The sequence below is a fragment of the Dermacentor variabilis genome, chromosome 5 (genome assembly GCF_050947875.1).
Source record: "Dermacentor variabilis isolate Ectoservices chromosome 5, ASM5094787v1, whole genome shotgun sequence".
Taxonomy (NCBI): Eukaryota; Metazoa; Arthropoda; class Arachnida; order Ixodida; family Ixodidae; genus Dermacentor; species Dermacentor variabilis.
In genome coordinates this window covers 162,786,483-162,799,108 of record NC_134572.1, presented here as the reverse complement: position 1 = coordinate 162,799,108, position 12,626 = coordinate 162,786,483, and the positions used below count along the sequence as shown (strand labels likewise).

The following is a 12,626-nucleotide window of genomic DNA, read 5'->3' as shown; positions in this document are numbered from 1 at the left end:
TTCCCACTTTCACACTTGTAACGCTCACACATTGAAAAAACACTCACGGTCCTTGCTATTACCAAGAGTGCCGATACTTTTCGTCAGGGGCAACAGGCTTGGGTTTCGAAGCTTATAATTGTGCTATTACTCGTTTCCTTCGATGAAGCTCCTCGATGGCATCGACGAGGGCTCGCCCGAGTTCGCGAAGTTCTGCGGCAGCAGGAAGCAGGACCCCGTCGTGCTTCGCTCGTCGCACGTCCAGCTACAGTTCACCTCCGGCGGCGGCTACTCCAAGTGGAGGATGCGATGGGAGGCCGTCAACAGCAGCTTCCTCCAGAGCATGGAGCAAGAAAAAAGCGGTAGGGTTCCACTCTCCCTTCCCGTGTATTGCACGCGGATGTAGGCACGCGCGGACATTGTCTATCTTTTCACGCTGACCGTTTCCACCGGTTATTTGCTGTTACAGTACTATCGATCGTTGATAGAAGCGCCACAATTTCGGCACTGCCCAGTTATTCAGCATCACAACAACGTGATAATATCTATTTGCTGCCGCACGCTCACGCTTGGAGCGGAAGAGAATTGAATTTATACTACAAGAATGTTGCCAGGATGACCAGGTGGACAAACTTCAGATGTCAGCTGGAGGGGAACCAAGCCACCCGATACACACGGAAGTTTCATACCTGTTGAACGAAAGCACGCGTTTTGCATAACTCAGTTAACGAAAGGAAAAAGAAAGAACGACGTAAAGGAATGCTAGGTATGTGGATATTATTTGGCGCAAGTGCGACTAAGGCTGCGATGGACCAAACACAACTTTGAAATTGCAACTAATAAAATTAATATTACCAAGATGATAAGAGGTTTCAGTCGGTGCGAAAGGTCAGACTCCTCTGCAGCATAAATGCGATTCTCTGGGACACATGACTGTCCTCTCCGATGATTAAGTACTTATTTTTGCCCATATTTAATTACCATCCGTATTTCATTCTTTTTTTGTGAAATTCCAGGAAGTGTGTCTTGCGTTGTGATTCAACCTTCTTGCCAATGGTGAAAATTTGGTTGTAGTAAGCGGTCTGTGACTCATGTCACATCTAGGCTGTTTTTATTTTCGAGCACATCTCTTAGGCGCTCTTTCCTGAGTTAAGCGTCGGCGTCGGTGTAACCGCGCAAACGTGCTCGTGCCACCGCTCGCGCCTTCGTCGTCCTCGTCTTCTTCCACAGCTGGCTCCGATGCCGCTCACCATGCTAGCGTAGCCATACGCCCTTCCCTCTGCGAAGGCGCTGACGGCACTAACCCACTGCCAGTCGATGCGGGGATGTCTGCCTCAAATTCCCTGCTCCGATATATCACGAAATGAAAATGCATAGAGAGCTGCGCTCAAATTTCGCATTAGGGAGTATCGTAATCGTCGGATATTTTTTTTTCTATTCTGATAGCAGTTATATCAACACCTCAGGTGCGTTTCGGCAATCGCCGTTGCCGTGATGTTCTGTACAATTTCCAAATGCCATAGCATCGTCGCCGCGCACCGAATGCTGTATGTGCGAGTGAAAACAAGCAAGCGTGAGCCGACGATGGCGGCTCAATCTCGCGAGCGCAAGGTTGGACAGCGGGGGGAAGCGCGCCATCTTCCGTCGCGCGCAATGCATTGGGGGGAGGAGAAGAAGGGGGAACCTACTTCGATGATAGCTCCGTATAGCGTGGCCCTCCCGGTCCTTAAAAGCGATCTGCGACGGGGACAGAGTTCGCCGAGTCCTGGTAGCTTCGTGTGCGTTGCGTTTTCGCCACTTTGCTCGCGTTGAAGTGAGACCCAACAGAAAAGCCAATTTGCTCGCTGCTGCTGCCGCGCTTCCTCACTTCAACTTTTTGACAGCCAGTTTCCGCGGTCATCGAGTGAGATGTGTTCATGTTTACTTGTGCGCGCGTGACGCCATGCTTGTTAATTTAGCTAGTAAACGAATGTTTACAGATTTATACAGCCGATAAAACTATCATCCTTACTTTGTGTACCTGTCTGCTAATTTGCTGCCGCAATCGATGCTTCGCCTTTCCGGCGAAACTCTCTGTCCCGACAAATTCAGGGAAGTCTGATAACTGGAAGTTTGAGACTAGGTGATTAAAAGAGGTTCAACAAAAGATCTTTCAGCACCCAACCTTTCGACAAAAGGACTTGTTTTTGTCAGTGCCCTAACAAAGGGTATTCCGCATGTAGAAACGTTGACTCAAAATACATCTCTTGTTCGACTACTCTTGTTTATTTTGGTGAACAATTGTGCGTTAGTGTCGCAACTCTAGGTGCCAGAGCGCACTTGATATCTACATCATTTTCGTTCGCCTAGAGCTGGTTAATGAGACTGAGCTACGCTGTTTAATACCAAATGCCTCATTATCTGTTATTTCGACATCACTGTGCGGCAGGATGCATTCACAAGAATACACGGGTACTTGTTAATTGACAGGAATGAAGAACATGTTTAGATAACCGCATTCCGTAGCGCTCGCGAATTCTTAGTTAAATCTCTCTAGTTTTCTTAAACATCTCTTGGAATCACTTGTTTGTCCGCGAGGACAGCGGCGTTACTGTTACAGCCAGATGGCGTGAAATGTGCTTTGGAAAGAAAATTTTCTGCAGGTAAACAAAACATGAATGTGTTTTAAAAGTGCTTAATTTGGTACCTCCATGCTCAGTCATTTTACCCATTTCTTCATGAGCACGCTCAACAATGCACTTATTATAAAGTGTCGTGCTCCAAAATTTACTACCTGAAGTGCTAACGTAATTGACAAACTATTGAAGTGAGACCGCGCTTAAGCAGTTTGTTGCGCTACGCATGGACAGTACCACAAAGGACACGTGCCTCATTCTTGTTTCACGTTGACGGCATGCTAGCATGTGCTAAAGCATCGGCATTGATCACTGCACAACAGTAGAAAATTGTAGCCCCCTGTATTCTGCAATTTTTCGCGCGCCCTGGTTCGTCCCTGTGTCTGCGTAGGATCCGCGTGCAACTTCCACGTTGGACTGGCCAATGCGACTTCCGTTGCCAACATCACTTCGCCAGGGTTTCCAGATACGTACGCAGACTTCCTCAACTGCAGCTGGTTTCTGGTGGCGCCCTCAGCACGTGTTGGCAAGATCAGCTTCCACGTGGTTGACCTCAGAAGCTGGGAAATTATAGACAACTGCTTCTACGACTACGTCACAGTCTACGACGGTCAGTTCATATTTCGTTTTGCGTACGTACTTTATAATATTCAGCCTACTTCGTTACCTTGCAAAAGCAGTTAGTGAAGGCTGAATTTATAACATTGGAACGACGTTGCCACCAACGGGTCTATAAAGGCAGTAAATGTTCTTCACACCCACAAGACATAACGTGTAAATTAACGTTTCTCAAGTTAAAGGAACGTTAACCCAACGCTTTAGAGCAACCGGTATTGTGCTGGAACACCAAAGAGTGCATTACACCTAATATTGTATGATGATGGTTCCTTCATGATGGCTCATGATGGTCCGGACCTCTTCCTTTTAAATATACATATTATCGTCTTTTAATTTCCGATACGCGAAAATGTTCCGTTCATTCAAAGCTTTTCTGAGATCAGCGCACACCCTTGGATATGGGCGAACCCGGCAATCGGATAAGCCTATTTGTGCCACGTCCGAGAAAGTGTACTACGTGATATTGAAACATAAAGGCAACATTTATGTGCTCTTCAACACGCTGCAGTGGATCCCGAAGCAAGGTCCGAACGGCGCATCCTGCGAAGCATCTGCGGGCAGATAGCGAAGACCGACCTGCCGGCGCCTATGGTCAGCTCGACACGGTTCATGATGGTTCGCTTTACGAGCACTGATGCCAGTAGGAGCGAAGTGGTCGGCAAAGGTTTCTCGGCCAGCTTCTACTCAGGTACGTACACTGCACGACACGACGACGTAGCAGAAGAGTGCCTAATAATAATAATAATATTTGGGGTTTTACGTGCCAAAACCACTTTCTGATTATGAGGCACGCCGTAGTGGAGGACTCCGGAAATTTTGACCACCTGGGGTTCTTTAACGTGCACCTAAATCTAAGCACACGGGTGTTTTCGCATTTCGCCCCCATCGAAATGCGGCCGCCGTGGCCGGGATTCGATCCCGCGACCTCGTGCTCAGCAGCCCAACACCATAACCACTGAGCAACCACGGCGGGTAGGAGAAGGGTGCCTAACTAAGAAGGAAACACACGTGGGCCTGAACAACTGAGCTCGAAAGAGGATTACGTTGAGGCTGTCATAACTGCTGCAACCTCTTGCAACTTGATAGGATATGTTGTCATCGGTTGAGAGCTATTAGGGTGCAGTTGTTCGTACGACTAGTTGTACGTTGCATTGTAGTTTTTGCTTACGCTCGTGAATGTTTCTTGTTTTACTACTGAAGCTACACAGATGTCGTGTCGTCATCATCATCATTATGCTAAGTGTAATGCAAGATGAAGGGTTTCCTTCCAACAAACTCCAGTTATTGCTTCTCTTGTGCAAGTTGACTGCATGCTATGATCAAATATATCTTAATCTCGCCACTCGATCTGATGTTCTGCTGTTTTCCAAGTGTGTTCTCTTTTCTTTGGCACTCATTTTGTTACTGTAATATATATTTGGGGCATTTGTTCAACGCTCTACGTTATCTGCTCGACTCCTATCATTCTTGTTAATATCCAGTAACATATCACGCGGTTATCACTGAAATAGTCAATTTGTCCATTCATTGTGTCCTCTTTAGTAATATATAAGTCACCCTGTCATGCACTTTTGGACGAAATATTCGCCGTAATATTCTCAAGGGAGTTAGTTCTTTTTTACACTTCGGAATTCTTTTCTCATGCTAGCATATCTGTTTGGCCGGAGTTCACGTGATAACATGAGTTATTAGCATGATTATTGCTTAGTGCGAGGTGCTGAACTGATTAGTTTCCACGCCCAGGCTTGTACTATTTTTATCAATGTCTTCAACAGATTAAGTCGTCTTATATTAGGTATTGGTATAGCACACAGCTATGCTTCTTCTTCTTTAAGCAAGATGTGTTCAGAAAAGAAACTGGATGGAGGTTTGTACTTTCTTACGCTTCTTGGCACATTACCTGGCTTATATTGACTCACTTCAGAGACATATGTCAACTGAATGTTTGGTTGAATTTCCCCGTCCACCTCGTTATATCTCTGCTGTAAGCCTCTATACTGCTCATGCCAATTACACTTCATCTGTTAGCAGCACATGCACACTGCATGAGTGCTACACACAACAAAGTATCAAAGAGGAGCATGTATGCATGCACGCAGACAGCTCACTCATTGATTTCGCGCACTGGTTAATCATGTGCTTTCGGAAGAACCATCCTTCATTCTAGAGCTTTCGTGAGCTGCTTGCTACAAAAGCAAATACTTTTGTTTTTCACATCAGAATGAGGCTCGAGAGCCAACGAAGCGCCTGCCAAGATATAGAACCATGTACGCTATTCTAAATACCATTAGGCAAGCCATGATCTTGAACTTTCATGAAAAAAAGATGGCCAGCTCCTTCTCAATGGCATAGTTTACGTGATACAGTCCTTGCCAACTCGGGGGTTATCGAAGTCCTATAGTATTTATTTGCTAATATGCCTTGGCTGTGCGGTGTATTTTTGTAGTATCGTTTTTCACTCGATAGTACTCCAGCGCCACTGCTGGTGTACCGTATGATATGTTAAACACGACTGGCGCTTTTGGCTTAGCATGTCAGGTTCACTTTTTTTTCTTTTTACTGTACTGACGGACCCGCTATCTCGCTGAGCACAGAAAATAGCAGAAAATTTTCAATCTGCTTTCAAGATGCTTGTGCGCGCAGTCAAAATGTTGGTACCCTCAAGAGTGCTAGTTTGTCACGTGGCTAACACCCTTACCTATAAGAAGTAAGACCAAAACTTTGATACGTACGAATGAAGTTTTCCTTTTCTGGCGGTTTGTGCGGCCAAGTAAGCAAGACGGCTCGAACACTGCGTGCATTATACTTTCACAGCTGTCACATCCAAAGTCTCGTACCAGATATTGCGGAGCGGAACCAGGCGGTCACAATTCACACAGTTTTCAACTTACCGCTTCTCTGATCGTGGGTGCAGTTTGAGCTCGCCGTCGTGTGCAGTGATTTTTGTTATGAGCTTAAGAGTTAGATTAAGACTCAAGTGACAAACCAGCGCACTCGCGGTTGCAAAGACTGACTGTGGTGCCACCTTGAATGGAACCTGTGCAGTGTGCGGCGGCAACATCACCGAGCCATTCGGCGTCATTCAGGCGAGCGACATTCTGGACTCGGAGATGCAGTGTCATTGGCGCATCAGCACCGACAGGAGGGTTCCACTGAAGATCACGCTCGAAAGCATCGACCTGCCGTCTGATGGAGGAGCATGCAGGGACACGTTCATTCAGGTACGAACACTTGCCGGAGTTAAACTATTAAAAAATTCCGTTCCATGGAGACTGACTGGTAGATGTTCGCAGCTAAAGTTGAGCAACTCACAAAGAAATATACTCCTAGCCGCTTCTTCATATCAAGCCCGCATACGTTTTTACACGACGCCTATATCAAACGGCTATTGGGCAGAAAAAAAGGTTACGGTAGACGCGACCACGCGATGACTGTTGACGATAATGCAATGACCCTTGAGGAAATGTGCCGACGAGCCGTATTGCTAAAATACGTTTGTTGAACATCTGTAGTCACAAGGAAGAAACACACACACACACACACACAGAGGTACGTGAACAAACCTCACTGCCATTCGTTAACCTCGCTGCCTTTCACATCTCATTTTCTCATTTATCTCTCTCTCGCTCTTTCTCTCTCTCTCTCTTTCTCTCTCTCTGTAGCGATCACTCTTATAATTCTGTTACTTCAGCTATATCCGACATACACTGCCTCTTGTATTGGCTCGCGCTAGTATGGTACTCGCTTGCCAAGGTCGCCCCATGAGCATGTCGGCATGAGTACGACTGTATGACGACGACGCAGTGACGCCGATGAAACTACGTCGATGAGACGATAAAGCTGTGTGATGACGATGGCATGATGACGATAAGATAGTGATTCTGAAATTATGTTGATGGCATAACGGTGGCATCGTGAAAATGACGGCATAATTACAAAGGCATGACAACGCATGTATGCCCACGATGCATTGATGACGACGGTATGCCGATGATCAGATGACCAAGCTGGAATGAGGGCCATGGCCCCAGTATGACGGCATGACGACGGTATATATGACTACCTACCTACGACAGTTGCTGTTTGCCGAGGACGAAATGACGAGCATGGCATGACAACGGCGGCATAATCACGATTGAATGACGGCAACGTGGTTACGGTAGAATGACCGTGACGGAATGGTGGCGATGAAACGACGACGACGCTACGATGGCGATGTCATGACGACGATGGGATGACGTTTCGCGAGTGATAAAGTTAGTAAAATGACATTGTGACAGCGACGACATGATGACAAGTGTATGACGACGATTGTGGGACGATGATTGCTTGACGAGAATGACATAACGAGTGTGGGATGACTAAAGATAGAATAATGGCGACGGAACGACCATGACGGCGTCACAACGACAGTATGACAGGAATGCATGACGACGACAGTATGACGAGGACGAATTGACGACAACGCAATCACGACGACACGAGGACAACAGAATGAGTAGTGTATGATGATGACGGCGTGACGAGAGCTGGATGACGAAGCTGAAGTGACGCCTATAGAACGGCCACACCGGCGCCACGACGATGGCATAACGAATGCATGATGACTGCGCGATGACAATGGCGTGACGAAGACGGCGGGATTACAGCTGGATGGCAAGGCTGGAATGGTAATGGAACTACCACCAGTACATACCCACTGGCCTCTTAATAGAGAACTAGGGCCACTGGGTCGGCTTAGAAGGCGACGGGACGACGACGGCACGACGACAGTCAGATGACGAAGCTGGAGTAACGACGATGAACGACCACGGTGTCATCACGACCTCGAGCACACACCTAGTGGCCCAATCTGGTAGACAAATTGCGCCACTAGGTCCGCGTAAGAGGATAGTGGCTATGGTGCTGCGCTGCTAAACACGAGGTCGCGGAATCGAATCCCGGCCACGGCGGCCACATCTCGATAGGGGTGAAATGTGAAAACACCCATGTAATTAGATTTAAGTACACGTTAAAGAACGCCAGCTGGTCCAAATTTCCGGAGTACGCCACTATGGCGTACCTCACTATCAGAACGTGGTTTTCCCACGTAAAATCGCATAATTTAATTTTTTTTCTGTCATACTATATTTTCCAGTAGTCACTGATCATGTCTATACTTCCTAATGAGAGGAAAACTCCAAAAATTAGGTAATGAAAACTGCCCTTTTAACTTGTGCTCTCTATCCTTAACCAGGAGTTACTCCAAACTCCTTTCGCACTTAATATATACTAACCTTGTCAACACTTTAGAGTCAAATCCATTTTTCACTTCTCATACGTTTACACAAGCATTTCATAAGGCTTGCCATAGATTCGTACTCTTTAAAAATAGGCAAATAAATCTCGATCATGAATTATTGAAATGTATTCAGTTTTTCTTGCTCACCACATCACATTTTGTTACTTCAAATGGCCTTAATTCTCCTTTGTGCGACGTGCACTCAGGCTGTCGACAAGGTACCGTGTTTTATCTTTGTTTTCACAATTGTTATTGAACCAGAAATTATACTTGACCTGATCATAATAACGCCTTTGGTGAAAGCACCAAAGGAAACGCAGTAAGCGTCTCGGGCCCATTCACACCAAGCGTCACCTACAGGGTATGCTAGCTAACGATAGCCAAGCTATCCAATGAAAAAAAATTTAAAAACGCGGTACACTATAAAATATAAAGCCTATGGTATTCGGTGGTCAGAGGTCTGGAGACCGAGGACCTTAGCTTTTATGATTGTATATTGAACTACTTTCTTTTTCGTTGAACATCTGTTTGTTTAACATCGTTCCAACATTCGTTGACCGTTTTGCATCTTTTTCTGTTTTTTTTTCGTTGATCATCTTGCCTAACGTGAGCTGAGGCTTCAAGGTGAATTTCTGAATACAGGGAGGCCCTCTTTTGTTTAGACTCTATAATGAGGACCTCTCATCCATCGTATCTTCTAATATTAATCTCATTGCTGCATCATTATATTTAGAAATCACAACTAATCATGACGACATTATCTTATTGCAAGCTGACCTGCGTGTTCTATCTAGAACCATCCATAGCTTGCTTCCGCACTATCTCGATAACATTTCCTTGTACAAAAGTACTGGGAGTCCACATCAAGGCCTTTTTTGTTTGCTACAAATCGAATACATTATTAACAACGCTAACCACATACAGTGCTTACGTCGTAACTTTTCTGCTTATCTGTGTTCCTTGAAACCGTTACTTTATAGGGCACTAATCTGTCCTAAACAAGAGTGTGCAACAGCCGTACGGAATCCCAGTCATGACAATCTAGGAACTTCCACTGAAGCTGTCCGGTACTTTTGCGCAGTTTTTGGAGCGCAGCTCTTAGGCGCCCTCTCCTGGGTTGAGCGTCGGCGTCCCTCGGCGTAACCGCGCGAACGCGCTCACGCCACTGCTAGCGCGTTCGTCGTCGCCTTCAACCACAACTCACTCCGATGCCACTTGTCATGCCAGCATTCCCGTGCTGATCCACCCTCTGCGACAGTGCTGACCGTACTGGCCGATTGCCAGTCGGTGCGGTGATTTCGGTCTCATATTATTTGCGTCAGTATGTCGCGAAATGAGAGCAAGTATCGAGGTGCGCGTCAATTTTGCATTACGAAGTATCGCAATCGTTGGGGACTTTTTATACTAATTTGCAACAGTACTGTGAGCGTCTCTGCTATGCCAAGGTCTTTCGTTCAACACTGTTCCACTAGTTACGTCTCGATTGTCTTCTACATGATCAACTGCTCTTTTGCCCTCACTACGTACCCGATCGCATCACATCGATCATCATCGCAACGGCATACCGCAAAGGTAGGAACGTTGCGCGCACACACGCCAGCGTTCCTGTCGATAAGTTGTGTGTATACCACATGGTGCATGTACAGACCTGAGCAAAGCGAACAGAATACCTCCAAGGGAACCTATCTAATCCTTTCTTCGTGCGTTGACAAACGCCTGTGGTCCTTTTAAAGTTCTCATCTCTTCCACCATCGAGGCGCGACGCCTGCGACGTCTCCAACGACGCTTCTCATCTCGCCATTCTTCAAGGGGTGTACAGTAGCGTGGTTAAAAGACGGGACAAAAGACACACAGGGACACACGCAGCGCTAAGTCCTTGATGATGCGTTACCAACAAACCCACATTGCAACCCTCACCATTCTTGCAAGGCGCTGGTAGCTGCCAGCGCGGTGCCCTCTTCTTTCTTATCTCGGTCATCTTTCCGCCCTTCCTCCTACCTTCCCCACGATGCTGACGAATCTTCATGTGCCAACCACGTGCTATAGACAGTTGAGCGGCAGCCAGTAAGTCTTCCCCCCTCTCCCTCCCCCCCGCCCCCCTGTCACCCAATCTCTCTCTCAGAGCGCTGTTTCTGCTTTCAGCAGAAGCTGTGTCGCCTGCTTCATCGAGCCAACGTGTCATCCTTGGGTGGTGTTAGAACAGCATCCGAGAAGCTCGAGCGCTACGCTAAAACTTAATATCGTTTTTTTTGTGCTTTGCGCGTCGGATAAAACTACCAGTTCGTTATTGAGATAGCAAACATACGAACGCTGGAGGCGCATTCACGCCGTCGGCGCCGCCGCCACCGCCACCGTCGTGTGGTTCCCTTATCGACGTCGCATGCGCAGCTCACGCGCGGAAAGTTAGTGGACCTCCATAGACGTTGAGGGTGTTTGGCTGCAAAAAAAAAATGGCACAGCGAAGTGGACGCACAGTCAGTGCTCTGCTCGATCGGCTTGCTGGTGCGAAATTGGTGAGAACGTGCAGCCTGAAACCGGTGTCGGTGATGATCTTGCAAGCAACGCGGCCCTACCAGGGCGTCAGAACGCGCGGCCACGTAGGACCGGCGTGAGTAGGGGTGGCGCAGAACGCTGAAACATCAGTCGCATGTAACAGAGCACAAAATGTGCTGATCTCAGATACCGCGAAAAGTTTGTACAGGCTCGGGCACAGCGAAGGAAGTAAACCAGATATAGTCGAGCTTTCCCAGTCTTTGATAGATTTCAGAAAGTGGCAAAACATGTCTCTAGCGCTTCCGAGAGGAAGTGGGAAACACCTTAAACAGCGTCTTTGATGCATGAGCTGCTCTCATTGGCATACATGTGCTAAGGTGTTTTTTTTTCTATATATCTCTTACAGATTCTCAATGGAGGGCAAAAAGACTCCCCTCCGCTGGGCCAGGGCAAGTTCTGTGGCAGCACATCCAGACTGCAGGAACTCCCGAAGACCTCATCACCCACGGCATTCATCATCTACCGACGCAGCAGTCCGCAGAAGGGGGTACGTCAACTTTCGTGAGATGCAGGGTCATACATAAAATGAAAGCGGTACCGAGTTGGTCGTTCGAACTGCTTGATCCGTCTGCGTCAAGTCACTTAAGCGGGAGCTCGGTTGCACACCCGATCCGCAAGTATCCTGATTTACTTTTACGCACGCGTAAAAAACTGCTTTTAGAAGTGTCCGTGCTCTCGCTGCAGTGTAAATGCAAAATATGTACTTTCTCCGAAAGTAGTGGTAATCACTGAATAAACAGAAATAATATCTTGCGCCGAGAACGATAATTGAAATGCAATGCATTCCGCCACTCTAGAGCTAACCTCAAGATACCGGCGATGCCGCTTTGTTGCATTTGGCCCGTTCTCCTTTTAATAGCATTATACAGATCAAAACGCGTGCTTTGGTGATGTAGAAAAGAATGTACTCACCGGAAACACTGGATGGATGAGAGATGCAGATTGGCAAAGCTTCAGCGACTTCGGTGGAGCTGCTTCCGGCGGGCTCACTCGAATATTCAGTGTTTTCCACCACGTCCTACAGTGTGGATACGGTTGTACCTAATAGAACTGTGGATGTGCTTCGCATAGCTCATTGTGCGCTTTCTTATAACGGTAGCTGCAGTCAATATTCTTGTTTATTTAGTGATAACTGCTGAATATATATTGACTACTGTGGCATACATGTATCGTGTTCAAGAGCGACAGCTGTAATGCGGCAAACTAGCAGTAACACTAGGTTACGGCGCTAAGTATCACTGGTATATTTTGTAAAGTCCTTATAACTGACACAGTATTATGATACTGGTGAAATCAACCAAATAAAGAATGCCATGGTAATATCAATGCATAATTATCGAGCAATAGGTTCTCATCATGCTATTGCGCTGTGCTCCCTCTATAGTGAAACGTGACGATCCCTTAATTTTTATCTGAGGGTTGCCCGAGTGAAAAATTAGGGTTTCAAAAAGACTAGAGCGCAAAAAAAAAAGAAATTGTTGTCGTGTTGCACTGCTGTAGATTCCAGATTTCATGGTGTACATGGACACACGCTTGCCGCATTAGTCCTACTTTGCAGCATATTTATGAAAATGCGCATA

At 46.7% G+C, this 12,626-nt stretch overlaps 1 protein-coding gene across 2 annotated transcripts in view; it reads left to right on the top strand.

The window, feature by feature from the left end:
• LOC142583301 (cubilin-like) overlaps nt 1-12,626 on the top strand; it is a 267,105-nt gene that overhangs the window by 179,381 nt on the left and 75,098 nt on the right. For both annotated transcript variants that reach the window (XM_075693717.1, XM_075693716.1), the window contains exons 38-42: nt 149-341; nt 2,986-3,204; nt 3,721-3,900; nt 6,258-6,433; nt 11,393-11,533. In XM_075693717.1, the coding sequence (XP_075549832.1) occupies nt 149-341; nt 2,986-3,204; nt 3,721-3,900; nt 6,258-6,433; nt 11,393-11,533 (909 nt within the window). The remainder of the gene's footprint in view (nt 1-148; nt 342-2,985; nt 3,205-3,720; nt 3,901-6,257; nt 6,434-11,392; nt 11,534-12,626) is intronic.